The sequence below is a fragment of the Silene latifolia genome, chromosome 8 (genome assembly GCF_048544455.1).
Source record: "Silene latifolia isolate original U9 population chromosome 8, ASM4854445v1, whole genome shotgun sequence".
In the NCBI taxonomy this organism is placed as follows: Eukaryota; Viridiplantae; Streptophyta; class Magnoliopsida; order Caryophyllales; family Caryophyllaceae; genus Silene; species Silene latifolia.
This window is the reverse complement of record NC_133533.1, coordinates 7,708,282-7,736,261: the sequence shown is the minus strand read 5'-3', so window position 1 is coordinate 7,736,261 and position 27,980 is coordinate 7,708,282. Positions and strand designations below refer to the sequence as shown.

Genomic DNA, 27,980 nt, shown 5'->3' with positions numbered 1-27,980 from the left:
GCAATCAAGCAACTAATACTCCAAAAGAATGTTGTAATGAAGGCTGGGGAGAAGTTTCCTGAAAAGAGGATGAATTGGAATGCCTTGGCTCGACAATTGAGCCAATCGACTTATTGGATATTATATATCCGTATGTAAATGGCTGAAATGCCGAAGGAGATCAAGTGGACATCAAAAGTTGCGTTCAGCTTGCTGCCGATGGCCGGACAATAAGTCAATAACGTATGTAATAGACACAAACGAGATTATACACACTTAATATTCAACTTCAAATTTACACCATTGTTCAGGAAATGGCTAGTAAAAACCACGGAATAGGCGTTAATTGTAAAATCTCAAGGATTTGATCAAAAATATGAAAGGCAGAGTCTTAAGGAAATGTAAGAAGGCAGGATATACATCTCCGTTACTTTGTACAAATATCACAGTTCATAAGTTCACCAAGAATCAGCTCCTCCTGTTGCTCCAAACACAACGGCGATCATAGCAAGAATAGACTGCACACGAAAACATAACAGATAAGTGAGGGGGTAAATACAATACAGAATCAACCTATAAAGAGATATATAAATAAGGCATTGATGAAGCAAATAGCAATAGAGGATGAGAGATCCTCAAGCGCAAACAACTGCAGAACGTCAATTATGTTGAATCAACGGTACTGAAAAGTCTGAAATGCGCTTAAAAGCACCCCTAAGCTTTAGGTCTATAGGCAAGACTGTAGACCATAAGTACATAAGATACTCCTGTTCCGATATGGAGTTTGTTTCTTTTGCTCTATTTTCTCCTCAACTGGCTCCGTGACTTGGAGCAAAAAAAAGAAAACTTAGCATTAGACAGAGTAAAGTTACTCCGCTCTGTCCATGCAAAACATGATAGATAAGTCCTCGAGAGTTGCATAGAAGTGAAAGAGGCGAAGACTTACCCCGACCATGCATGCAACAAGCCCAGGCTTCTCTCTGTGATCAACACTGCCACAAACTAGAATCAAAGCTCCAACATACCAAGGGATAGCGGCAAAGAAGAAACCAGCAATGAACCTACAGATAGAAAACGTGGTTATTTGTAAAGTTTATGATAAAATAATTGCAACTGAAAAGAAGAGAGGGACACTAGAACTATTTCTCTTCCCTCAACAGAACTATTCTAGTAAACGAAATAAGCTTCCTATTTTAACAATTTCATTGAACAACAACAATTTTCACTGCGTAACAAAACCGGATTTTGCAAGAAAAAGAGACATACTTAGAGACAAACTTGTTGCAGATAACTACGGTGTGTATAAGGCTAAGGGAAAATAACATTTGAAGCATTGCACACCGCAAGTTACTGCACCATAGTGATTATGACTGAAGTATGCTTCTATATAGGTGATTTGGTCGTATAACTTAAGACTGTCTTTAGTGTTTAAGAATTATAGTCATTGTAGTGTAGTGTAGTATAGCTATTTATAAATCAGATCACTAAAGTATGCTTCTATATAGGTGATTGGGTCGTATAACTCATAAATGTACTTTAGTGCTGTTTAAGAATTAGTTATTATACATGCAGTAGCTATTTATAAATCAAATCACTAAATTTCCTAGCCGTACAAAAATAAAACACACTTCTTGCACGGATTAGAGTTGCTCTTAATTATCTCATAAAGGAAACTTTTTCGTGGGCAAATTCTTGTAACATTGTATGAACCCCTACACTCAATGAGCCTCTTTACAAGCATATAATTTTCTTAACATAGGATTATAGGAAACACACAAGAAGTGTAATTTCTTTTCAAAATTTGTGGTCAATCGAATGAAAAACATGTAAGATTGCAAAGAACCACATAATTGTCCAGAATCACGTGAAAGTTGGTCAAACCAAAGCTTATATTTCCATTTAAATTGAGATGAAAACTTGTTATTCTCTGGTTTAGATATACAATAGACCAGAATAAAATTTCTCTCTAAAAGGTGTGTTCTTCTGATATCATGCTTCATGACACAAATTGTATTAAGGGGCACTCTGAAACCGCCTCTCAGTTAAACATTTGGGTAAGGTTGCGTACATGGCTGCATGCAACACCCACTTCACATCGTCACAGATGGGAGCCTTTTAAGTCACTAAAGTTGTATAGTTGCTATAAATCCAAACTTAAATCACCGGCAATATGCTTGTTCAAGATACTGAACCTTAACGATATATTGCCTTTAATAGTAGAAGACATTACTTAACGCTCTCTTCTTGTTATTGTTGTTTTATAAGACATTATCATACCCAATAATAACATCAAGCAAATCCTTGGTCAGCAAAAAGATTAGTGCGTTTACATCAAACTATCGCCTTAAGAAACAACAGACTGACAGCTATCACAAAAGGACCTGAAAAAGAGGGAGGGAATAACAGACTTACAAGAGCCAGCCAAGTCCAAGACCACAGCAAGCAAGTTTCGGCTCCCTCAACTGTCTTACTTCAGCAACTATATAACCTTAAAATGAATAGAAGGGTGAATTAGCATCCTAAACATCAGATAGAATCAAATTGAGGCAACAAAAAGAATTAAAACTGTGCTTCATGTCTTTAGATGAAAGAGTGCAGAATACTTCATTCATTAGGTTTCATCATTTCATGCTACCTTCTAATTTTCACGTTTTTCTACAAACTGAAAATAGTACTCCATGGGTGTGTTTGGATAGCAAAAGTGGAGGGAAAGGGAGGGGAGGGGGAAGGGTAAGGGAAGGGGAGGGCAAATGGGGAGTGGGTGTTTGGATACAATTCCTTCCAAATCTTGCCTATTGTGGAGAGATTTTGATTTGCCTTGGAGGAGGGAAAATGGATCCCTCCAAATCTCTCTCCTTCCATTTCCCTCCACTCTTATTTACTATCCAAACAAGAGATTATAAATCCCCTATTCTCCCTCCCTTTCTTTTCCCTCCAAATCCCTCAATCTAAGCACACCCCATAGAATCAAACAGGTCTACACTTTGTTTACATCACTTAAATCACTGTACAGCTAAGCCTCTCAATCAAAACATATTGAAATGAGAGACCAGCATTCTGTAGGTACAATTAAATAGGCAGAAACAGCAACTTCCATATTACACGTCAACTATATCAGTAGCTGATCGGTTGTACACTACAAATGAACCTAGATTACATTAGTGTACACGAGGCAGAAGTTGGACACAAGGTTAAGGAGTACTATAATTTAAGACAAAAACAATACTGAGATAGTGAGACGTCTCTCAAACTCTCCGTCCTAATCCTAAACCCGGGCACATAAAGTATGATAGAAAACTCGCGATATGCCGCCATCAAACCTCGTATTCACTCCCATGTCTAGTTGTTTGTATAGGAAAGAACGTGTTTAAATTTCTTGAACAACCTCCTTGGGGGCGACTGAACTGTTTCGAAATTAAAACAGCTGCCCATTTCCAAGAAGTGACATGACGGCAATCATATATTCATAAATCATAATAACATACTAGTATTTATCAAAATTAAATTAAATGTCAACAAATCCTAGAAATTTTGTTAGTTGCTCTCCTTTTTTTCGCCGATCTTATGGTCCAAGAAACACTCAATAGTCCACAAATTCCTATCAATTAAATCCATGACTAATAAACGGAACTGAAAGACCTCACCAAAACCTAATCCTCATAAGAGATGATTAAAAACCTAAAAGTAACATCCCAAGATAAGTAACATCAATTCATCAAACATTCGATAATTTGGAAACGTAAAACGTCAATTGTCCAAAAAACTATTGGATCATCGTGGTGCAACGCAACCGCTTTCGATAATCTTCTAAACAACCCTAATTCGGCCGTAAATTCAATATCACAATCGCATCATTACCACAATTAAAATCTCCTGACCAACGAGAACGATCTTTTTTTAATTTCAAGAAAAGTAACATCAATTCATCAAATATTCGATAATTTAGAAACGGAAAACGTCAATTATCGAAAAACTATGGGATCATCGTGGCGCTACACCACCGTATTCAATAATTTCAGGCTTCAAATATAAAATAGCCGATCACCGCGCTTTTAGAAAACCCTAATTCGGCAGTAAATTCAATATCAACATCGCATCATTACCACAGTAAAAATCCCCTAATCAATACGATCACGTGGTATACCAGGTGTACCTAAGAATTTCTAAACAAATCCCGAGACGGTATTTTCCGTCTCGGGATTTGTTAAAAGAAAGAATTTAAAAGAAACTAACCGGGAACGGCATGGTAACCCTGAGGAAAGTAATAAGGAGACTGGCCGGCAACGGGAGGTTGCGGCGGAGGAGGAGGTGGAGGAAAGCCGACGACAGTATGAGAAGACGGTGGTGGATGTGAAGTATAGGCGACACCTTGGAAAGTGCCGTAGTGGTTTTGTTGTTGCGGTGGTTGGTACGGTGGCGCCGACGGATTATCGGTGGATGTTGAGGTGGTCAACCCTTTCTTTTCTTCCATCACGCCCATTTTTTTATTTTTTTATTGCGGAAATTGCGTGGTCGTATACTGAAGGGGAGGGTTGATATTTGATATTTCCACCAGGTATGTATTGGCGTATTGCAACGCGTTAAGAGTTGGATATATTTGCCTACTTGGCTTTTATAATACACTTGATTACTTAGCCATGTTAGTAAATGACATGTTGTATTACTTGTATATGATAAGACCGATTTGCGTACCACCGTCTTACGCGAGTATTTATGATTACTTATTTACTTTATACTTCTTCAGTTTCATTGAGTTGTTAACGTTTTCTTTATGCACAAGTTGTAAGAAAAGGCAAAATTTGTAGACTGGAGTTTCAAAAGAGTCGTCCCTACCGTTGACACATTCTCATCTTCACCGGATTTCACAACCAACATCATAATTAAGCTCCATCACCAACCACTTGCTCCCACTATTAACCGCCGCCACCACATCCTCATCCGCCTCGTCGCTTTCTCCAACGACCCCGCCTCACCTACTTCACACTCTCTTCATCCTTTGCAGTGAGTTTCTCAGTTGACTCCCTCACAAATCACGTTGTCACGACAATAAAATCACATCGTCGACTCCTTCGTGGCATCCTATCCACGATCACATCCTAGATCCCGTTTATTTTTTGGTTAGCTATTGATTTCACAACCACCAACATCATACTCCCTCCTATTCTCCATTTTGTTCCCCTTTGTTGTGGGCACAAGATTTTAGGAGGGGAATAAAGTATGAATTGTGTGAGTTGGGTGGGGTTTTGTGATAGGAGAGATGAATGAATAAATACGAATTAAATAAGGAATTGTGAGTTGAGTGAGGTTTGGTGATAGGAGAGAGAAATGAATAAAATAAGAGTAAAAGTTTTCCAAAAAAGGAAAGGGGAAGAAAACTTGAATAATCCGTTTAAGGAAATAAGGAAGAAAATAGTGAATAGGAGGGAGTAATATTTTAATTGTTCATTTCATTCTTTAACCTTGATTCTTGCGGTTTGATCTCTGGCTATGAGAATAAAGCGAACTTTTGTTCAATTGCACCCTTGCGTAGAGATGGAAGTGGGCGCGCGGGCTGTTAGGCTGGCACGCCCTAACATAGCCCACAACCCATTTTAGCACGACACGATACGGCACACCATGGGCCGTTGGTCCTGCCTGGTCCGAAGTTTAAGAAAAAAGACCATACCTAGGCATGGACCACTTGGGCACGCTCAAAATACAAAGAATTGGGTTAAAGTAGAGGAATGGTTAAGGCACGCTCAAGCACGGCACAACACGCATGGGCCATGGGTTGTGCCTGGGCCGCCATTTTCATTTCACTGGCATGGCACGAAGTCCTCCTTTATGGGCTAAGGCCATGCCATTTCCTTTTCGAGACACAATGGACCTGCATGAGTGCACGACCCACTTCTACCTCTTATGTGATGGGGCCTGACTAGAAAGCCGCTTTCCTGATTTTGAGCTTTTATGTATAAAAAAATAAAAAATAAAAAAGTTATGAAGTTATATAGAGTGATTCACGTCTAGATCAAATGAGACAAATGAATTTGATTGCACTTGTATAAATTACCAATTCTACAGAATAAATAAGAAATGTAATCATACAAACAAATTGTAATCCGCAGGTTGCATAATCTAATGCCATCATGTAGCACAGGATGAACCCACATAGCTACGAACGAACAAACCGAGGGAGGCGGGCCTCGACTAAACCACATGAAATAAGACTTCGAAGAGAGTGTGCCTTGGACAAAATCACAAGAAACAAAACGCCGAAGAGGGAGGCTTCTACTTCTCTATGCTACACAATTTAACTCACTATTATTCTGTTGCTTCTGCCTCGTTTTGCCAACAAAGACGATTGGTAAAGAATACACTACATAAGGTACATTATAAGGTGGTCCTTGCGGAAAATGCACCTCGGATAAATTGGTGTGATCACGGCTTGAATGCTGAGAAAACCACAACTGAATTGTGACCACCAAATCCGAATGAATTTGAAATAGCTGGAACCAGAATTATAACATATTATTAGTAATCTGACTTTAACAACGATAAATAAGACGTTTACAACGATATAGACGACATTGCAAGGAATTAGATGGTCTTACCAACATTCACTTCATGCTGCTGCTTAGTATTGGGAACTGTATTGAACTCAACTGATGGCTCTGGGTTCTACAACGGCAGGAAAAAAAAAAAAAAACAGTAAACTCCATATGCCATGGAATTTTCAAGGCGAACAAACTAAATGTAATTTCATCGCACAATGATGGTACCAAGATAATCAAGCGGTACCCTACAATAAATCTAAGGGATGGTAACCGCTAGGTTAAGACTTCATATTAACAGTTTTTAAAAATGTCGCCTGATGAAATTGATATTTAGCTAAGATCTATAAATCACGCTTAAAATACTTTTCCAGATGGAAATCATGTAAGGTTTATAAAATCATACTCTCTGGCCAATCATCATCCGAATTCAGTAACACATGGTTAAGGCCTCAATTGTAGATAATAAGACAATGTATTAATCTGGATTTGAGATTTAATCTAGGAATAAATCGTTACGGCCTGATGTCGGTAGTGGTACCATATAGCTTTCTATCTTGGTCACAATGCTGGTGGTGTCGTCCAAATTTAATATATGACAAGAAATATGAAACTTACAAATTGATTTATTGATGGATGCAACCACCCTGTTGTACAGGCTTTCACTGTGGCGATTGCTTCCATTCCTCCAGCAGCACCAAGGCAATGTCCTATCATAGACTGCAAAGCATATAAAACGTAATAAGTTTCAGTATGATACGAGGAAATATATCCATCACTAAATGATTCGACTTTAATAACAAGCACAAGGAGTGAGGGATGATTAACTTACCTTGGTTGCATTAATTTTGATCTCAGATGTGTCTTTGAAGACTTTCTTGATAGCATTCACCTCCGCCAAGTCACCAACAATTGTCGAGGTGGCGTGAGCATTTATGTAGTTAACCTAAAAAAGTGTCGATAAACACAATGTTTATAAGAACTAGTTTAGAAAATTTAAAGCAGAGAAAAAAAATACAGAGGTTGGAAGAAACGTCGCAAAGTGTACTTGCCTCTTCTGGTGACACACCAGCATCTTCTAAGCTCCTCTCAATGCATGTAGATACTCCGAGTCCATCAGCTCTTGGATCAGTCATGTGGTAAGCATCACAATTGACTGCACCTCCCAAGTACTCCGCAATTATGGGCGCACCTCTTTTCATGGCATGCTCCAAACTTTCCATTACCTAAACAAATAATGTATGATTAATAATCACATGATAAACTAATGCAAAAATAGTGTTCCCAACAAGTGAAAAAGCTATACTATTATTAACCCATACTGCAACTCTGCAAGGAGTTAGGACAGAAACTAGAACACATGCATTAACAGGGTTATACGAACTTGACATAGAATAGCCTCAGAAAGTATAATGTGGTGTTTTTCCATCATTCGTGAGGGAAAAAGATTTATTTATCAGCTATAATAGAGACCAAAATTGACATACATTTCATTCTACAACTCACCCCCTTTTATAAGAATGGTAAAAATAATGTGATTTTGAAAAATATTTTATATGAAAAATAAGAGAAAATCAAACGACATTCCTTGATGGATCGATACAGTGGAAGATGAACTGATATTAGAGACAAAATACAGAAAGAAAGAACCCAACGTAAGATGCTTATTGTATAGTCATGAGATTGCAGGCAATGAAATGGTGATAAAAACTAGGGCAATAAAGCCCTGAAGCATCTCAACTCCAAGTAAGAGCTTGGAGAGTATTAATCAAAAAACCATATCTAATAGTGTGTCCAGTATACCACATAATGTCCAAAACCTCCATCAAATACAAATGCAATCCAAATAGCATGGTAATAATAGCACTAATAAATGTTGCATAATCGGATATCCAAGAGACTAATTACTCTATATTTCTGCCACTGTTAGATCATTTCTGCAAACGATTCAAATTATCCCCCCACATTTTATTCTGAAGGTTCTGAGAGCTGTTTTTATGCACAAATTTCGACATATATCACTCGTACAAGCTTAAAGAGATTAGGGCTGTAAATGATATGAGCCGGCTCATCGAGCGCTCGGATTTGGCTCGGTCAAAGCTCGGCTCGTTCTCGGTCAAACCGAGCTCGAGCCTAGCTTGGCTAAATACGAGCCAAGCCCAAGCTCCGCAAGGCTCGGCTCGGAAGCTCGTTTGGGCTTGTTTATAATCTTATTTGTTTTTTAAAAATATTTATATTTAGTTAAATTCAAAAGGTGAGAAAGAGAAAATAATATAATGACAAAACGAGCTCGATTCGAACTCGAGCCGAGCTCGAGCTTTATCCGAACTGAGCTCGAGCTTCAATTTTCTAGGCTCAACGAGCCCGAGCTTGAGCTAAAGATTTCTAAAAATTTCAAGCCGAGCTCGAGCTTAGATCGGCTCGTACTTTTGGTAACTACTGAAATGAGGGCATAAACATGGTACTCCATTCCACTAAGAAATTAAATTTGCTTGTGAAACGGAGCTCTGGAGGGGTTCCAAAGAGTGAGGTAAGGAATGACCATGCCAACCCTCATTTGCATGAAAACAGCACCATACAAACCACCTTACACAGCCGCCACATCTCCTCTACCTAGAAATCAGGTGGCTTGCTTTACCCACCACCAGAAGCAGACACCAATTTGGTTGGGGAAGGGGAAGGAGGCCAGTGACAAATTAAGATCTAGAGTTTGGTGGTGAAAGCGATGCTTGGCCTGAAATTGACCGCAATAGCAACAAACTTGGCAGTTTCTGGGTTGAGTAGACAGTGGCAACTGGCAAGGGTGAGTGGTGGATGTCAGCCATGGTTAATGGGGATTTATTGATTTAATATGTGAGGGATGTAATGGGCCAAATTGCTTAGTTTGAGTCTTTAGGCTAGTTAACTGAACTTAGTGGGCAGATTCATATCAGTTCCAAACTCCCAATGCCCTCCAAAATAAAGAGGTAAAATGGTTATTTTAACATGGGTAAAACTTACCTGAGTTAGAACATACGCAATCAGTTAGAGAGGTCCAAAATGGAAAAGGTAAACATTTTGGTGGAACGGAGGGAGTATTAAATGCCGGATTTAGCCTTGATTTAGGAATTAATTGCCGGGTTTTATCCAATACTTGAGATATAGCAGTGATTTGCCGTATACCGCCTCAAAATGCGGCTGAGATAGCCTTCAAAACTATCACATAGTGGGCATAATGTGGGGTTTATACCATGAGTGTTAAGATATATAATGGTCGAACATTTTAGAGCTGAAAAGTCTAGACCTGAACAGCACTTGGCTTTCATTTAAATGCAAAAGTTGGAAATATCACACGGCTACTGAGTCCTGAAAGTTCCAGGATAGTGACTACATGGCTAAAACATTTTAGAAATTTTAGGTACGAGGAGGAAAAAAGACTGAATCATACCAGCACACCGCATCCTTCTCCCATCACAAAGCCATCTCTATCCCTGTCCCATGGCCTTGAAGCTGTCTGTGGATCATCATTTCTCTGTGATAACGCTCTGCAGGCAACAAAACCTCCCAACCCAATTGGGAGAATTGCGGCTTCTGTTCCACCAGCAACCATCACATCTGCCTCTCCACGACGAATGTGGTTGGCAGCAGCATAAAAGCAATAATTTGAGGTGGCGCAGGCAGTTGAGATTGAGTAGTTTGGACCCATTAAACCTAGATCTATGGCAAGTAAAGCAGAAGCCATGTTGGTAATGGCATATGGAATGAAAAAGGGAGTAATTCTCCTATGTCCTTTCTCAATTAGAGCTTGAACACCGTCAGAGAACACAGTTAGCCCACCCATTCCAGTTCCTACAAGCACACCCGCTCGTATTTTGTCAATCTGCAAGTAAATAGAAATCATCAAATTAAAAAATGATTAAAATCGTACAATGCAGGCCTATTATATAAATGAAGAAAACAGCTCAGACTGTAAACTTAACACATATGATCAATTTACAAGCAAAAGAGCTTGCTAAAAATAGCGTTTTAGTTCCTACAACGCTTTGATAAGCCCAAAGAGAAGCAAACAAAGCAGTAATCACTAGTTTACTGGTTAAAAAGCCTTGGCAATGGGATCCTCACTTATACCATACGGATTAATTCGTAACAATCCAACATTGTTTTTTTTTAAAAAAAAAAACAAAAAAAACCTAGAGTAACAGCAACAGCCCGACATTGCCCCAACATTTCAGTCTCTTCAAATTTCAGGGTACCTCTCTCATGATACTTATTGTAAGATCTCCTATATAATACTCCCTCTGTCCCTGTTCCGGTCATTTGTTGTCCTTTTCCATATTGGGGTGTCTCAATCATTTGTGGTCCTTTCTATTTTAAGAATGAATTTGATGAGCAATTTGATCATTCACACTCAATTTATTCCACTTGTCATTTAATAATTGGCTCCTTTCTCTTTCCTCGGTGTTTGTGTCAAAATCAAAGGACAACAATTGACGGGAACGGAAGGAGTAGATTAATCCTCCTTCCACCATTTATATTCTTCATGAATGGTTTTTTAATCAAAGGTAAACAACTGATTAGGACGAAAAGAGTACTCCATAATTTTCTTATTTTCTTTTTCTTTTTTGTTAGTTTCTAATGCTTTAATGCATCACATTACTACAAGACAACATTGAACACTAAGCTCTTGGCTGAACTGAATTCAATGGATCTGAACTGAACTTATATGCAATACAAAATAATTTTCTTATTTTCTTTTTCTTTTTTTGTTAGTTTCTAATGCTTTAATGCATCACATTACTACAAGACAACATTGAACACTAAGCTCTATTCTTTTGGACTCAAACTGGCTGAACTGAATTGAATGGATCTGAACTGAACTTATATGCAATACAAAATTATATTGGACTGATCGTAAGTGAACTGAATCGTCTGACCTGAACGAAACTTATAAGAACTAAAATTAAGTCCAAAAGAACATTGGCTTAATTCTTATACAAGACGGTCTCATAATAAGCTTATCGTGAGTTTGATAGTTTTCTTTCCTAATCGTCACTCTGTAGTAAAATTTGAATATGAGCCGGTCTCTCGATAAATTTACACAACATGGAATCACTCTACTATCCGATAAAAAAAAAACCGAACTAGTTTAGCAAGCCATTTTGCTCGATTCCATCGTAATCATAAAAACAAATATAAACAAACATAATAATTAAGCAAAATTAAACCTTGTTAAGATTGTCGCCACCAAGATTAGCATCCTCAAGAGCTTTTTTACCAGCAACAAGACAATACCGTAAACAATCATCAAGCCGTCTATCATTCTTCCCATCAATATAACCTTCAGCAGTAAAATCCCGAATTTGCCCCGCGAATCGAGTGGGAAACTTAGACGCATCAAATCTATCAATAGGGGTAATACCGGAAACCCCATCAAGTAATTTATCATAAAATACATTATGATCATTTCCGAATACCGATACCAATCCCATTCCCGTTATTACCACCCGTTTCTTCGGGTCGGTTTCTCGCTTCGGAGCAGCGGTGGTGGATGCGGAGGCTCGGATGGTGAATTGGCGGGCATGGGTACGGGTGGAGGGTATTCGGGTCGGGTTGGTGGGTCGGAGGTGGAGGGTTGGGGAAGGGGAAGGGGAAGGGGAGGGGGAGAGGAGGGCTTGCATTGTTGCGGAGATAACGAGGAGGGAGTGTGTGTGTGTGACGATTTGGACGAGGAAATGAAGGGAGGGAGTGGGGGTTGGGTTAAGGGAGTGAATAAATGAGAGTTGGCATGTGTTGTTGAGCTGTATTTTGGTTGGTTTTTGGGTTTGAATTTTTGGGAAAATTAAAGTCTAGCATACTTCTGAATTTAAGACACTTTTGATTTTTCCATAATAATAAAGTGAGTTAACACGGGCCGGAATATAGCGCGTCTTGCTTCAGACGGGTTTTTTTTGGTCTGAAATAATAAGACGGGATTTTATAACCATTTTACAGTTAAAGGTGATCACTATTGAAAACCCAGTTACCATAAGCTGTAACATTGTCTATACTATTATGGTTACATTTAACTATAAAATGGTCACATATACCCGTTTGAAAATAAGAGGAGAAGTGTACGTCTGAAACAAGAATTTGTGAGTCGGATAAGGTGTATTCAGATTCAGGTCATTTTTTAATTAACTATTATCAAGTTATTTAGAGATTGATGGGGTGTTTGGTAAACGTCGGATTGGAAAATTTTCAACATATTCAAGACTTTTAGCATGTTTGACTCACTAATCTACTATTTTGAGTGTTTGATAAATGGCATATTGAAAGAGTAGATTAGAGCTCAATCTACTGTTTTTCATATGCTACTCTACCCAGCATATTCACATTAGTAAATTGTGAAATATGAATCCTTCAACAATCTACACATAGATACAACAATCTTTTAACCAAAATCTGCTAATTACCAAACACTTCTACTAAATCTACTAATTGAAATATAGTAGTCAAACCTGTTAATCCAATCTGTCATTTATAATCTGTTTGACCAATCTGCTTCTGCTAATATCAATCTGCTGATTACCAAACAGGGCCTGGCTCATTTGAATCGAATCATGTTGATTGGGTCCTTAGTTTGGGGTTTGGGTTCAGGTTAAGTTTTTGGGGGCGGGTCAATTTGTAAGGTTTGCTAATATCCAAAGTATAGTAGTGAAGTTGTTTATGGTCGTTCCCGTCTTGAGTAAGGATGACAATGGATTATATTTTTATATCTTAACAATGTATTAAGTATATATTTTTTCTTAAAAATAAAAATTAATAAAATCAGATGGTGGATGGATAACGAGTGAGATTTCTTCATCCATCATCCATATATTACCCATTTAAGTCGGTTTTTCGTTCGTCTCTTAGGATGAGGTAGATCGAATTTTAATCGAGTGCAAATGATATTGACATCCCTACTCTTGAGCTCAATGGATGGAGTGTCAACTAGATAGGATTGGACAAGGTTTTGCATGATCCAAGTCCAATATATTTAAGTGGGGTATTTGGTTGGCATCATTGGAATAGATTAGAATGGATTTGATCAATTTCAATGTTTGGTTAAAGCATTTGGGAATAGAGTTAGATACCCAATGAATTCTAACTTCATTCCAACTCTTTGGAATCTCAGACTCACCAGTTCCATGAAAAATGAACATACATCGGATGTACTACCTCAAATTTTATTTGTTTTTGAGCATTTGTGTATTTTTTTTCTGAACTTATTACCTCAAACTTTATTTGTTTTTGAGCATATTTGTATTTTTTCTGAGTTTATTAAACTTAATAAGTTAGATTTTTAATTTTTTTTTTCCGTCAAAACTAAAATTTAACTAAGCTTATATACAATGTTTTTGAGTTTTATTATAATTTTTTTCGCTTAATATTTAAGTAAATAAACTCATAAACTTTATGGTAAAACTCATAATTTTTAAAATAAAACTCAAAAACTTTATTATAATGCTCATAAACTATACAATTGATGGTCGTACATCAAATATATAATCTACTGCACCACCTCCCCATGGATTCAAACTCCAAGATGTCTATTTTTCTAATGAACCAAACAAGTTTTGAAAGGTATGGAGTTAGAATCCTATACTTCTATGGTTTATGAATCCAATCCATTCCTAAGCAGCGAATCAAACGACCTCTTAGTGTAGATGTCACTTAAGTTGACTGGTAAAGTCTTAATGTTAGTAGTTATGACTTGATTTCAAACATATAGCAAATTTAGTGAATCAATAATTCAAATTCAAATCGGATTGATAAAAAAAAATATACTACAATTTACACTCGATCCAATATATATTTTTTATGTAATCCAAATTTATACATGATTAATAACATAATCCAGAACCAAATCTGAAAACGGTACGAGTATTTCATAATGAATGGCCGGAGACGGTACGAGCATTTCAATATTGAGTTTGGATATGAGTTTTAAATAGTAGATTAAGTATGAGTTTTCAAAACTGGATTTAAATTGGATATTTTTTTTTTTTCTTCTTTTGTGTTGATTCAGTTTCGTCCCCAATTACCATTCATAATTGAACCTCATCGGCTCTTTCAAAATAATTTTAAATTCTTAACCAAATGGACTCCACGTAGTTAAGTTTATTCTAATTCAAGTTCATTCTATTAATCTCAATTTCAATTTGTTTCAACTCATATCATTATTATGTCCAGTTCAGTTCAACAAATTTAGGTACTGTTTGGCCCGACTTTTAGAAGTGCTTTTTCACTGAATAAGCACAAGTTATGCCAAACAATCAATTTTGAAGAAGTTAAAACAACTTCTTTTAAGCCTAAAATTCAAATTTGAGAGCCAGAAGTAGAAACACCAAATTGGTGCTTCTAACTTTTATTTTTATTGTAAAGATTTTTAATGCATAAATGACAAATTATATGTTGTAAACATGTTAAAAAAAATTAATACTTATTAATTCATATTTGTTCATTCTCTATAAATCGAGACCCATTTGATATACTTTTCAACAAAAAATTTCATTTTTCATCCGCTTATGTAAAAAGTCTTGTTGAAAAGTCGTTTTTTTGTAAAATGTTAGATCAAACACCAACAGAGGCAACAATTTTATTAAGAAATAGCTTATTAAAAAACTCATTTCTAAAAGTAAAAACAGTTTTCCTAAAGCGAGAATAAACATGCCCAATTCCAAAGAAGTCGGGATTAACTAATCCCCTACTACTAAGAGAATAAAAATTCTCTTAGTTTTCCTTCCCAAAAGCATCTATCTAAATTAGGAAATAAGTATCATAGAATTATCTTTTCAATAAATATGTTTTAATTATTATAACTCTAATCTTTTTATTAAATTCATAATTATTATTTTTTCATTAAAATTAAATAAAGTTAGTATTAAATTATAAATTAAAAGTTGTTAAATTTTTCAATAATGCAATAACTATTATTTTAGAGAACCACTTGACATTTTTACTAAGAAAAAAATAACAAATCTCAAGCTTTTTCCGCCTACATCGCTAACTACTACTTACAGTACATAGTATATTTCTCTAATTAAGTACTCCCCTAATTCATTTTAATGATATTCTGATTTTCTACACAATAAATATATGTTTTATAATTGGAAATAGAAAAATACCAATAGTTTAATTGTTAATTTTTCTTACATTTCCATCTAAAAAAACCGTACTATAGCACGAGAGCTACACTAGTCTTCAACTTAATAGCGTCTATTCACGATCCCACAAAATTATGCAGACTCGGGTCATTTGGAGTCTTGGACCGTGTTCGGCCCAAATCCGCATTCGCTACACGAAAGCACTACGTCTCAGTCCACTTCCCGTTAGTTACACAACACCACTCGTTTTTGAGAGCACCGGAGCAACAGTAGGAGTTAAACATGGTGAAGAGAAGTTCAACCTCAAGCAAATCAGCAACTTCATCTTCTTCAACACCAAACAAGTATTAATTTCCTTAATTCTTCAGCTTCTGTGCATTTAAATTCTTACAGTCTACTTATAATTATACTAGAAACAATAATTGTTGTTGTTTCATTAATTTTTACAGTAAAAAAATGGTTTTGAGGGTAAAAACACCCAAAAATTACAAGGTTGATGAATACTTTGGTGAAGAACCAAAACCCATTTCAGTGAAACGAGCAAAGTCTGCATCTTTGAAGAAAAAGGGCAAGTTTGTTGATGCTAATAAACCTAAGAAGCCTCCTACTGCTTTCTTCTTTTTCATGTAATTTCCTGTCCATTTTATTTATTGTTAATGTTTCGTTTACGCCGACTCCGAATCATTTTGGAACTAAGGGTTGTTATGGTTGTATATGTATGAGTTTTGTTACATTGAGAAGTTTAGTACTTTCTCCGTCACAATCATTTGTTTACCTTTGATTGAAATACCCGCCACAAAGAATTAAAAAGAAAAAGGAAAGCTAGTGATTGGGATGGAGGGAGTGTTGTTTAGGTATCAGGAAGGAAGAATTGTGTTAAGGGAGATATCGCGCCTGATTGGTTAGGATTTAGAAAAAAAGAATGTAAGGGATGTGGTTGTTAAATGTGTGAGTTCAAGAGTATTAAGAGGCATGAGTTTTGTTACATTGAAAAGTTTAGTACTTTCTTCGTCCCAATCATTTGTTTACCTTTGATTGAAATACCTGTCACAAAGAATGATTAGGACGGAGGAAGTATTGTTTAGGTATGAAGGAGGAAGAATTTGCGCTTAGGTAAAAATCCCACCTGATTGATTAGGAAGAAACAATGTAAGGGGTGTGATTGTTATGTGTATGAGTTCAGGAGTATCAAGAGGCATTACATTGGAAAGTTTAGTACTTTCTTCGTCCCAATCATTTGTTTACCTTTTGATTGAAACTGCCGTCACAAAAAAGAATAAAAGAAGGTAAGTGATTGGGACGGAGGGAGTATTGTTTAGGTATCAGGAAGGAAGAATTTGTGCTTTAGGGATATATCATGCCTGATTGATTAGGAATAAACAATGTAAGGGATGTGGTTGTTAAATGTATGAGTTCAGGAGTATTAAAAGACATGAGTTTTGTTATATTGGAAAGTTTAGTACTTTCTCCATCACAATCATTTGTTTACCTTTTGATTGAAATACCCGTCATAAAGAATAAAAAGAAGTAAGTGATTGGGAGGGAGGGAGTATTGTTTAGATAACAAGAAGGAAGAATTTGTGCTTTAGGGAAATGTCGCGCTTGATTGATTAGGAATTAGGAAGAAAGAATGTAAGGGATGTGGTTGTTAAATGTGAAGTCAAGGAGTATCAGGAGGCATGAGTTTCGTTATTTGGAAAGTTTAGTACATTCTCCGTCCTGATCATTTGTTTACCTCAGAAAGGATAGAAAAGGTAAACAAATGTTTGGGACGGAGGGAGTATTATTTTGGTATCAGGAAGGAAAATTTTTGTGCTTTGGGGAAATATGCCCGACTGATTGATTAGAAAAAAAATGTAGGGGATGTGGTTTAGGATTTAGGTGAGTCCGTTGTACATCTACAATGGTCATATTTGAGTTTTTGTGACGATTCTTATTATCTCAAAAACTCACAATTATACCATTAGTTGATAATGGAGTTTGATTACATATGCTTATTTTAGTATATAGGCAATCAATACGACTCTCGGCTGAGTAATTGACTCAGAATTTTAAAGTGAAGAGCCTTTTTTTTTTCTCCTCAGTCTTTGTCACTCATAGCATATCAATATTTACGAGGTTTATGGTATGCTGTGGTGAATTTAGTGGTCTCAATCTGCGTGTTTGGAAGTAGTGGGTTGCTTGCATATATCTTTTCCTTATTTGCTCACGCGGTTAATGTCAGTCTGAAGAGCTTTGAAATATTGTTTATGACTAAGGCGCCTTTTATAGAATGGTGCTGAGCATCCTGTAAGGCTGTAACTATTTGTTGTGTCAGTGTGTGGCCTCCTTGGTCTTTAATGTGTATCATATACTCATGCTCCTTTTATCGTTACATGTTACGTTTATATATGTTTGAAGAAAAAGAGATTTGTGTTCCAAACCAGCCATTGGTGGCACTTCTTAACTCTGATGGCCCATTATTCACACAAGATTTGTCATACTCCCTCCGTCCCAGTCATTTGTTTGCCTTTGGTTTTGGCACAAATACCAAGGAAAAAGGAGAGGGACAATTATTACGTGACAAGTGGAACAAATTGAGTGTGGAGGATCAATTTCCCATCATAGGCATTCCTAAAATAGAAAGACAAACAATTGATAGAGACACCCGAAAATGGAATAGATAAACAATTGACCGGGACGGATGGTGTATAACTTACTATGCCTGTATTTGGTGGAAATGTGGTACACTGCTGTGCAGAACTAGGTATAATTCAGTGGCTATTAGTATATTTCAGAACAATGTCTCAAGATTAATTAAACATGTGCAAAAATCTACGTTGGTGCCTTCAAAAAGAGTTCTTTAGTAAAAAATCACTAGGTTAAGTGTGGAAATACCGTGCTAACTTTTATTCATGGTGAATTTGAAGGGAAGATTTCCGTAAAATATATCAGGAAGAACATCCTGAAGTCAAATCCATGCGTGATGTACGGTTCCTCTCTTTTATGCATTTTTTTTTTCAGTCGTGTGCTGCAGACACTTTATTTTTGTTGATCATATTGTATGCATCGCCATGAGGTGTGAGTTGCTTTCATTTACAGATTGGAAAGGCTTGTGGAGAGAAGTGGAGGACAATGACATATGAGGTAATCCAGATTCTAGAGGTTTTCTACCTTTGAAGCCAAAATCGTAGTATTTGCAGAGATACATATCATGCCTTCTGTTCATCCGGCATTCTTATCTTCTGATCATGCGATAGATGAAAGGAATGACAAATGTAATACAAATCCTCATATGAGACGGTCTCATAATAGGCTTACTATGAGACTGAAGTGACTAACCCATATTAAGGCATACTTATCTTTTAATTTTTCTCGTTGAGGGTTGGTGTCACACTATATATTTATATGAGATAGTCTAATTGCCAAAATAATGCCTCTTACACCCTCGGTATGTGTTTTTTCATTAGGAAAAAGTGAAGTACTATGATATAGCAACCGAAAAAAGGGCAGAGTTTGAGACTGCCCTTGCAGAATACACCAAGAGAAAGGTACACTTCTGTTAATAATCCCTAATACCTTCTGCTGTATATATCGTCACCCAAGTTATATGAGTGTCATCATTTATTATAGGAGAGTGGCGAGGATCCGGAATCTGAACAATCAGGTTCTGAGTCTGGGGACGAGTAGACCATCACGAAAGGAAAAGGATCAGTATCAGATGGCCAAAATTGTATCCACTTCGGATGAACCGTCTCAAAGCCAAGATTAATCAGTTAGTAAGAGATAAGTGTACATTTGACTTTAAAGTAGTTTGTGCATGTTTTTTAGGCTTGTAAAACATTTATCTGCAGAGATTTTATGAAATTTGAAATTTGTCCAGAATGATCTTATGGAACGCTCACCTACGACTTGTTTGTATGTTGTGATGATCTCGATACATGTAGAATTTGTTCAAGACTCAATATAAACCTAAAAAAATGCCGGCGATGCCACCTAACACCGCCACGCTAATGGCCGATTTTATGTTCGACGAGAGGGGTCGGGTCCATGCTTGCTTTATAAGTCACATTTCAATATAGATAAACATCGGTAGCCTCATCGACTCTTAAGGGCATCATAACTCTCTACTGTTCTCTTCAATCAACTACAAACTTCTCTTCCATAAGAATATATCTGCTACAGACTAAATACTAAGCAATCCAGCTATTTATTGTCTACAAACAGTGCAAATGTAGCCAGTCCTGCAGATCACAGCCACTTGACAGTCTTCTCTTGATCCACATTAGTTTCCTTCTGTGATGCCAAAGCATCAGCAAGGCTTCGTACCTGGGCTATCATCGCCACCACGTCGTTCAGCTTGTTTACTGCAGATCCAACACCCTGTTTCGAGAAAAAAAGACAACTTGATTAATCAAACAAGGTTTTTTTTTTTTATAATGCTATGCTAACCCATGCATCAGTGTACTCTGATAACGCGATTTCCATTGCGGAATACCTGGAAACAGTTTCTCAGCATTATAACACATAGGTACTCTAGTGCCTTATTCTGTGATAAGTTATCTCAACGTTCTTGCAGACTGTCATAGGTCTTGCAAACAATTCTGAGACGAGTGAGATAAAAAGCTAGAAGGTCAACTTACCACACCGGCAGCTCCTGCTGTGATTGCTAGAGGAACTGTAACGGCACTTAAACCCGATGCACACATAACTGGGATCTTGACTGCTCGAGAAATTGTATATGCCGCTGCTAATGTGGGCGTTGCCTGAAAATGCAGTACAAATGTACTATCTTTAGTCATTTGCATCTACTAATGAACTTCCCCTACTTAAATTCAAAAATTAATCACTCCCTACCTTCTCCAATAAACCAAGAACTCCAGCCTTGGAAGGGTTAGAGCATTTCCCCCCTTCTGTTTGGATAATATCCGCGCCTTCTTCCTGTAGTAACTCCGCCAACTTGGCCTGTAGACAATCCTCAGTAAAATAATGAAATACAGTACAGGAAGAAAAAAAAGCTTTTATTTTCTCGTAATGTATGTTTCTGGTGAATAAGAAAAGAGCAGTGTATTAACAACCTGCTCGGGAAGGCTTAGGGTGTGCGGCACAGTGACTGACAGAGTCACATTTGGGAGGAACCGCCTAGTTTCCTTTGTTAACAGAAGAATCTGCATGCTTATGACTGATTAAAATCCGAAAAAAGTTGTCCAAAATTTTCAGACCCTAGAAAACCATGTGGTTAATACCTCATCAGGAGAGAAAAGCCGTCCTGAATCGTAAAAAGAATCATAGTTCCCAATTTCCACCTGCATATATTATCACTTATTATCAGACCTGAAATTAAACAGTGCAGGAACTACGTCGAGCAACTCCAAACCAAAGAATAATTAGCATTCAGAAGTTACCATTGTCGCTCCGGCTTCAACAGCTGCTAAAAATGCTGAGGGGTCGACAGAGGAAACACAAATCTGCAACATTGTACAGCAAACTGCCGGTTATTCACCTGAACTGCAACAGCTTGGTGCGAAAAAAAGAAAGGAAATGAATGCAGTGATTGTGTACCGGTAAGGAAGTTAAACTGACAACCAGTTTCACCAGTTCCGGGTCACAGGCTATATCTACATGTGTTGCTCCTCCCTGTGCATACATTTTTTCAATACACAGACATTAATAAACAACGTTACCCCACCGGAGCTACGCAGCCTTATCCAATGTCGGAAACAGTTTTTTTTTTTTTTCTCGGTGAAATATAGCAAATACTTAACAAATGACTGAGACGGAAAGAGTAATTAGAATGGAGGCTAACCTTGTCTGCTGCAGTGACAACTGAAGCAACATTCTCTTTATCAAAATTATGTAAACCAGAAATGATCTGCAATAACATTCATCACACACAATACTTGATGTTGTTCTACGAGTCAGCGAAACACGACACAAACAATGCAATAATTTAGCTACCTTGAGGGCTCTATGATGACGGAACTCTTTCATGACAACTTCTTTAGTAGAAGAGAGAATTGCCCTTGTTGTTGTAGTACGACTAAGCGAAACATGGTTCTTGGTAGTATGAGTTAGTAGCGGTTTTGACGCGGCGTAAAGAGGGTTGAAGGTTGGTTTTAGTAGGAGTTCTTGAGATGGAGATGACATTGTTGCTATATGGAGTGACATAGTTGATATTTTCTTTGGTTTTTGAGGAATGAGCAAGAGATAAGAGATAGCTTTTGGTTGTTTGTTTTCATATGGTAGAGCTTGGCATTTATAGTTTATACTAAATTTTATTTGGAAAAACAGTCGGCGCCACCCTCTCACACGTAACCCTTATTATTAAGGTACCCACCATTATCCATTTATTTTACTTGTGGTAAAAAAAAAAAAAAAAAAAGGCAGAGTAAATTTGATAGATATTTTCTCATAAATATTTCATATTTATGGTTTTGAAATTGAACATGTTTGTTTGGTTAAATTAAGTGACAAATTGTGTATTGTATCTTCATTTGTATATGGTAAAATTCACCATCGAAATTATTGAAAACAACAATATAAATGGAATGGAGAAAAGGTTTATATGAACTTATTTGGCCTTCATTGTTAGTTTGATATTCGTGTTCTTGTATAATGTTGTTTTATCCCGGATTTATTAGTATTTTATTCTATATGTCTTTAACGGTCAATGTGTACTATTTGTAACAAATAAATATTCTTAAAATATGAAAACATATGCAATATATGATATAGCTCCTGTATTATATTTGTTATATCAAACAATAGAGTACTTTTTTTTTTGTGAAGTATTATATTTTCTATGAAAATAGAGTTGAAAGCTGACATAGTTTAACTAGATATGACAAAGTTGACCCGGCTTGAGCGACCACACTCATATATGACTTTGTAATTGTGACTTGAATTGATAAACTGATCCGATTGACCTGACCTAAAACGCTCCACACGAAAATGACTTAGTTGACGTGAATGCACATCTGAAAGAACCTGACCCAAACTCGACTTGAGGAACCATTTGTTAGATTAATGTTTGACCACCAAAGTTAAGTGAGAATAATAAAGATGAAATGATGCAACAAGTGAAATGAAAGTTACCACATAAACTCCTTGTTGAATTACTGCATGTTTTGATCATGGAAATTTACCATATTATCCAATATATGTTTTTTACTTTTCTTGTGTGCTATAAATTTTTGTGTTTCCTCTAATAGAGTTTGAATCAATGTCAATAGGTGCAGTGATTTATTATTAATGAAAGTGATTTTTACAAAGTTATACATTAGCGTTTAAGACAACATTTGATCTCCATTTCTTTTAGTCATATCTCCATCTTTTTTCAGATATTTCATGTTTAATGTTTGTGACAATTTAACTTTCTATTTAACGAAAAAATATCTTGTGTAAAATCATGAGTTATCAACTTTTTATTCATAATATAACGAGATCAATTCAGGATTTAAGTGCGTATCTCATGATATAACATCGACTTGAATAAAAATCAAAGTGAGTACAAACACAACATTTTCTCTAGTAATTCAAGGATTCATCAATGCAATTTCTTCACCTTTTTCATTAGCTTTCACATTAAGCTTCTCCATCAACTCAACAAGATGATCCATTTCTTGTTGATTCATGTTTTCCAAAGGTGCCTCCCACCAAAATTGGTCCTTAATTGGAGCAACAATTTTTTTGATTTGTTCCTCTTCTTTCCTTAGGAATTCCAAGCAAGATGATAAGTCATTAATAACATCATTCATTTCTTGTAATTTTTCTTTTTTAAAAGCATGAATAATGTTATCAATAGTAGGGTTGGTGGGAGGTAGATTGTAAAAACCGAGACAACGGTTTACAACGGTGACAAAATCTGGTGCACCGAATGTATACGGTTTATTAGATTATGAGAATAACAATATACCAATTTCAGCATCACAAAGTGAAATTAGTTCGGACGCTTTTTTGTAAATACTCGAGTGGCGTTTTGAGAAAGTAATTAATCGCTCATCTTTGTTTTCGATTCTTGTCAAGGTTGATCTACGACGCCCTATGTTTAAATTGCGAGGCATTTTTACAAGTAATTGAAGAAGTATTGTAGGAGATACTTTAGTTTTGTATAATTAAAGTCATCAATATTTATAGGCCATTAAAATGAAGTTTAGTAGTCAAGAAGTTAAGTCCTTATTTCTTCCACTTTATATCCTTCCATTTTAGTATCATTGCCCAATTAAGAGCATTTATTAAGGCTTTGTATTGCAAGGCAAATCATTAAAGGCCATGTTTGATAATTAGTGGATTATTTTTTTTTTTTTTTTTTGAAATATAAGCCAGATCTCGTAATGTTATATTGCTACCCACCTATTGTAGATGGGTATTAGTGGATTATTCTTAGCATAAGTAAATTGTATAACCGCGACAGATTTTATAAGAAAGTTTGACCACCATATTTTTAATTAGTGGATTACTCTTCGCATAAGTAGGATTAGTTACCTCGTTTGGTAAACAATGGGTTAAAATTGACAAAAGTAGGTGTGAAAGCAGATTATAGTTATCATATTTTATTAACGGGTTTGACTAAAATGTATAATTAGAGAGTTCGTTAACGACATGGTTTCTCATTAACAAATTGCTATTCTTTTGACTAATATAAGGACATAAACCATTATTGATAAGATATGTTCTTAGGGGTAAAATGTCAATCTATATATTTTCCTAATCTACTAGAAATTCACATGCTGAGAGATGCAACATATTATAAAACAACAGTAGATTAAACCTCAATCTCAGTTTTAATATGCTATCTACACTCCAACAACACATTCGTTAGTTAATATGCTTAAAAGTCTTCAATATATCAAAAATTCATCAATCCCCTAAATTATTTAAACAAAATATTTCATTTGACCAAAATCTAAACTAACTGTTGTTTCTTCATTATTTCATCTAATAAATTTAAGGTAATTGAAATAAAAAGGATATCTAAGTAGATTTAAAAAAAAAAAAGGTAGCTTAACATAATAATAACAATAATAAACACGTCCTTCTATGTGATTTACCTAATATCGGTTAATTTTTCAGCTAAGAGCAATAGCAATAGAAGAACTTTATATTAAGTTCTTCTTATGCCATATCATATTTTATTAGTTCCAATGTTTAAGAACTTTTCCCCACAATAGATGACATTTGTTGTATAAAGTTCCAATGTCGATGGTGGCGGTTGATAATGGCGTAAGGTGGTGGGAGATGTCGATGGTGTTTTAAGTTTCTTAAGAAATTTGGTGGAAAAATTAATCACTTAACTCCACTTACTTAATCCTTGTTTTATTTCCTAAAAATTGACCCACATGATTTAATCCTTTTCTCCTTGGTTGTTGAGCCATTTACAAATGGGTACATCATTATTATTTTTTGGTGCTAGAGAAGGGCTAAGCCCCATAATAAAATTAAGTTCTAGCTATTACACGGGGAATAGCTACCCCAAAAATATATTCCCGGAGGATGGGTCGTAATTCTACTAAAAGAGTATCTAGATGAGTCGGGATTGTGTTTGAATTAATTCCTTTGTTTGCTAACATATCAGCTGCCTTATTGCCTTCTCGATACACATGCTCCAATTTCGTGTTCCAGCTGGCGTCATTGATTAAATCCTTGCATCGCTTGACTATAAACTTCAAATTGTTACTTACCAATTGATTTTCGTTAACGAGTCCCACACATGTAACATTGTCCATGTTGATGAGGAGTTTCGAGAGCTGCATCCTCTTGGCCATTTCCAACCCGGCAAGTAACGCTAGCAATTCCGCCTTCATTGAGGTGCAAATTCCGCACGAAAAGTAATAGGCTGACACAAAATTACCCGTCTCATCACAGAAAATTCCGCCACATCCTACCTGCCCCGGATTACCCTTTGATGCTCCGTCTGTATTTAGCAATATCCAACCATGCGGTGGAGGATTCCACCGGATAAAAACTTCCTCATATGAGGGTCTATGAGGAGGGACGAGAAAATCAAAATTATCAAAAGCTCGCTTGGTATTTTCGAATTGCTGGAATAAGAACTCTCCTGGTTGTGACGGATTCTCATTATCTCGGCCAAATACCAAGTTATTGTGCCATCTCCATAACCACCAACAAGTTACGGCAAAGTGAATAGGCCAACCCGAGATAGAGGCATCGACATCGTTGCTCGCACATTTCGTTAACCATTCATTGAAGGGAGTGTTGTAGAAAAGGGCATTGTTCGAATTAATTCCAACAATTTGCCAGACATTCCTTGAGACGTAACAAGATCGAAGAAGGTGCTCAGTAGTCTCATCCTCTTCATTACAACGTGGGCATAGAGGGTTATCACCCATATTTCTTTTCATCCGGTTAACATTAACCATCAGACGATCATGTGCAGCTAGCCATAGAAACATACGGATGCGTTGTTGAACTTGTGTGATAATGTTATTGTGCAAGTAACCCAATGCAGATTTAAGGGAAAACTTACCTGTTGATGTCCCCTGCCAGTACAATACATCCTCTAAATCCGGGTCTGCTGTGAGAGAGATAGAGGCGATTTTTTGGTGGATGGACTGCGGCAATAAATCAGCGAATAAGTCCAATTTCCACCAGTTGGAGTCGCACCACATATCGCTTACGGTTGCCCCAAGGGACTCGTCAGGAATTGGAGCGATGTTGAAGTCAGATAGATAAATTCCATCCACCCAAGAATGGTCCCAAAATAAAATTCTCCACTTAATCCTTGTTTTATTTCCTAAAAATTGACCCACATGATTTAATCCTTTTCTCCTTGGTTGTTGAGCCATTTACAAATGGGTACATCATTATAGAATGGAGGGAGTGAGTAATAAGTAATTGGTCTTCCACATTTTTTAAAATATGCATATTGGTTCTCAAATTCCATGTATGAACAACCAAGTTCTTATTTTGGAACTCAATTCTTAAAATTAAGAACAATCTTTACTTGTAATAGAAGAACTTTTTACTTTGGGTTCTAAGAATCACTATTGCTATTGTAAAACATAGTCTATATCAATGGCGTGGACCAAATACTTTAAAATTAACGAATTTTCTTATCAACTTTGTTATTTCATCTACCTTTTTAGGATTCAGTCATTTAAACTTTTTGGTTAGCTTTGTAAAACATAGTCTATATCAATGAAAGTTATAACATGAACCCCTTTGTTGCACTATACTAGGTTTTGATGATAGAGTTTAGATCAATGTCAAAATAGATCCAGTGATCTATTATTTATGAAAGTGATTTTTGTAAAGTTGTCAAATTAGCATTTAAGACAACATTCATCTCCATTTCTTAGTCATTTCTCCTTATTTTTTTCAAACATAACATGTTTAATGTTTACCATTTAACTTTCTATTTAACGAAAAAGTATCTTGTGTAAGATTTCGAGTTCATATCGTCCTAATTTTAACAAAAAAAATGATTTTATAAGTAATGCATGCATTTCATAAATCATAACTTTTTATTCATATATTGAGATCTATTCAAGATTTAAGCGCGCATCTCATAGTTAACATCAACTTGAATAAAATCAAAGCGAGTATTGATACAACATTTTCTCCAGAATTCAAGGATTCATTGATGCAATTTCTTCACCCTTTTCATTAGCTTTCACATTAAGCTTCTCCATCAGCTCAACAAGATGATCCATTTCTTGTTGATTCATGTTATCCAAAGGTGCCTCCCACCAAAATTGGTCCTTAATTGGAGCAACAATTTTTGTGATTTGTTCCTCTTCTTTTATTAAGAAATCCAAGTGAGATGATAAGTCATTAATAACATCATACATTTCTTGTAACTTTTCCTTTTTAAAAGCCTGAACAATGTTATCAATAGTAGGGTTGGTCGAGGGTGGATTGTGATAACCGAGATAACAGTTTGCAACGGTCTCAAAATCTGGTGCACCGTACGTGTACGGTTTGTTAGATTCTGAGAATATCAATATTCCAATTTCGGCATCACAAAGTGCAATTAGTTCAGACGCTTTTTTGTAAATACCTGAGCGACGTTTTGAGAAAGTAATTAATCGATCATCTTTAATTTCGATCCTTGTCAAGGTCGATCTACGACGCCCTATGTTTGAATTGCGAGGCATTTCTAAGATTAATTGGAGAAGTTTAGGAGATACTTTAGTTTTGTATAAACTCATCAATATTTATAGGCCATTAAAATGAAGTTTAGTAGTCATGCAGTTATGGCCTTGATTTCTTTTACTTTGTTTCCTTCCATTTTTAGTACCACTACCAATTAAGAGCATTTAATTAAGGCTTTGTTTTGCAAGGCAAATAGTCAAGGCCATGTTTGATGATGAGTCGATCACTTTCAGGATAAACTAATTGTAAAAACAGATTCTAAATGACAGAT

The 27,980-nt window shown here is 36.2% G+C and overlaps 5 protein-coding genes across 6 annotated transcripts; 1 reads left to right on the top strand and 4 right to left on the bottom strand.

Moving 5' to 3' along the window:
* Positions 1 to 232: 232 nt before the first annotated feature.
* Positions 233 to 4,619, bottom strand: LOC141596233 (large ribosomal subunit protein eL20z-like). 2 transcript variants are annotated; one of them, XM_074416331.1, is made up of 4 exons: positions 4,213 to 4,619; positions 2,392 to 2,467; positions 926 to 1,040; positions 233 to 497 (listed from the first exon to the last, which is right to left on the bottom strand). In XM_074416331.1, exons 1-4 carry the CDS (start codon positions 4,457 to 4,459, stop codon positions 438 to 440), a joined length of 498 nt encoding a protein of 165 aa, XP_074272432.1. In that variant the 5' UTR covers positions 4,460 to 4,619; the 3' UTR covers positions 233 to 437. The 2 variants fall into 2 exon arrangements, with proteins under 2 accessions (XP_074272432.1, XP_074272433.1); XM_074416332.1 differs by having other exon boundaries at positions 2,392 to 2,458; positions 4,213 to 4,598.
* A 1,368-nt stretch (positions 4,620 to 5,987) lies between these two features.
* LOC141596224 (3-oxoacyl-[acyl-carrier-protein] synthase I, chloroplastic-like) lies at positions 5,988 to 12,315 on the bottom strand. Its single transcript, XM_074416324.1, has 7 exons — positions 11,714 to 12,315; positions 9,937 to 10,368; positions 7,562 to 7,735; positions 7,342 to 7,455; positions 7,128 to 7,229; positions 6,570 to 6,636; positions 5,988 to 6,464 (listed from the first exon to the last, which is right to left on the bottom strand). Exons 1-7 carry the CDS (start codon positions 12,164 to 12,166, stop codon positions 6,397 to 6,399), a joined length of 1,410 nt encoding a protein of 469 aa, XP_074272425.1. The 5' UTR covers positions 12,167 to 12,315; the 3' UTR covers positions 5,988 to 6,396.
* A 3,492-nt stretch (positions 12,316 to 15,807) lies between these two features.
* Positions 15,808 to 19,499, top strand: LOC141596230 (high mobility group B protein 14). Its single transcript, XM_074416329.1, has 6 exons — positions 15,808 to 15,960; positions 16,066 to 16,242; positions 18,526 to 18,583; positions 18,698 to 18,742; positions 19,066 to 19,146; positions 19,229 to 19,499. Exons 1-6 carry the CDS (start codon positions 15,899 to 15,901, stop codon positions 19,283 to 19,285), a joined length of 480 nt encoding a protein of 159 aa, XP_074272430.1. The 5' UTR covers positions 15,808 to 15,898; the 3' UTR covers positions 19,286 to 19,499.
* A 150-nt stretch (positions 19,500 to 19,649) lies between these two features.
* LOC141596229 (uncharacterized protein ycf23-like) lies at positions 19,650 to 21,841 on the bottom strand. Its single transcript, XM_074416328.1, has 9 exons — positions 21,554 to 21,841; positions 21,402 to 21,467; positions 21,158 to 21,232; positions 21,001 to 21,063; positions 20,842 to 20,901; positions 20,674 to 20,763; positions 20,453 to 20,560; positions 20,239 to 20,361; positions 19,650 to 19,978 (listed from the first exon to the last, which is right to left on the bottom strand). The coding sequence occupies exons 1-9, from the start codon at positions 21,761 to 21,763 to the stop codon at positions 19,847 to 19,849; spliced, it is 927 nt and encodes a 308-aa protein (XP_074272429.1). The 5' UTR covers positions 21,764 to 21,841; the 3' UTR covers positions 19,650 to 19,846.
* A 5,342-nt stretch (positions 21,842 to 27,183) lies between these two features.
* Positions 27,184 to 27,711, bottom strand: LOC141594593 (agamous-like MADS-box protein AGL61). The gene has a single exon (XM_074414602.1). It carries the CDS (start codon positions 27,709 to 27,711, stop codon positions 27,184 to 27,186), a length of 528 nt encoding a protein of 175 aa, XP_074270703.1.
* Between the last annotated feature and the right edge of the window lie 269 nt (positions 27,712 to 27,980).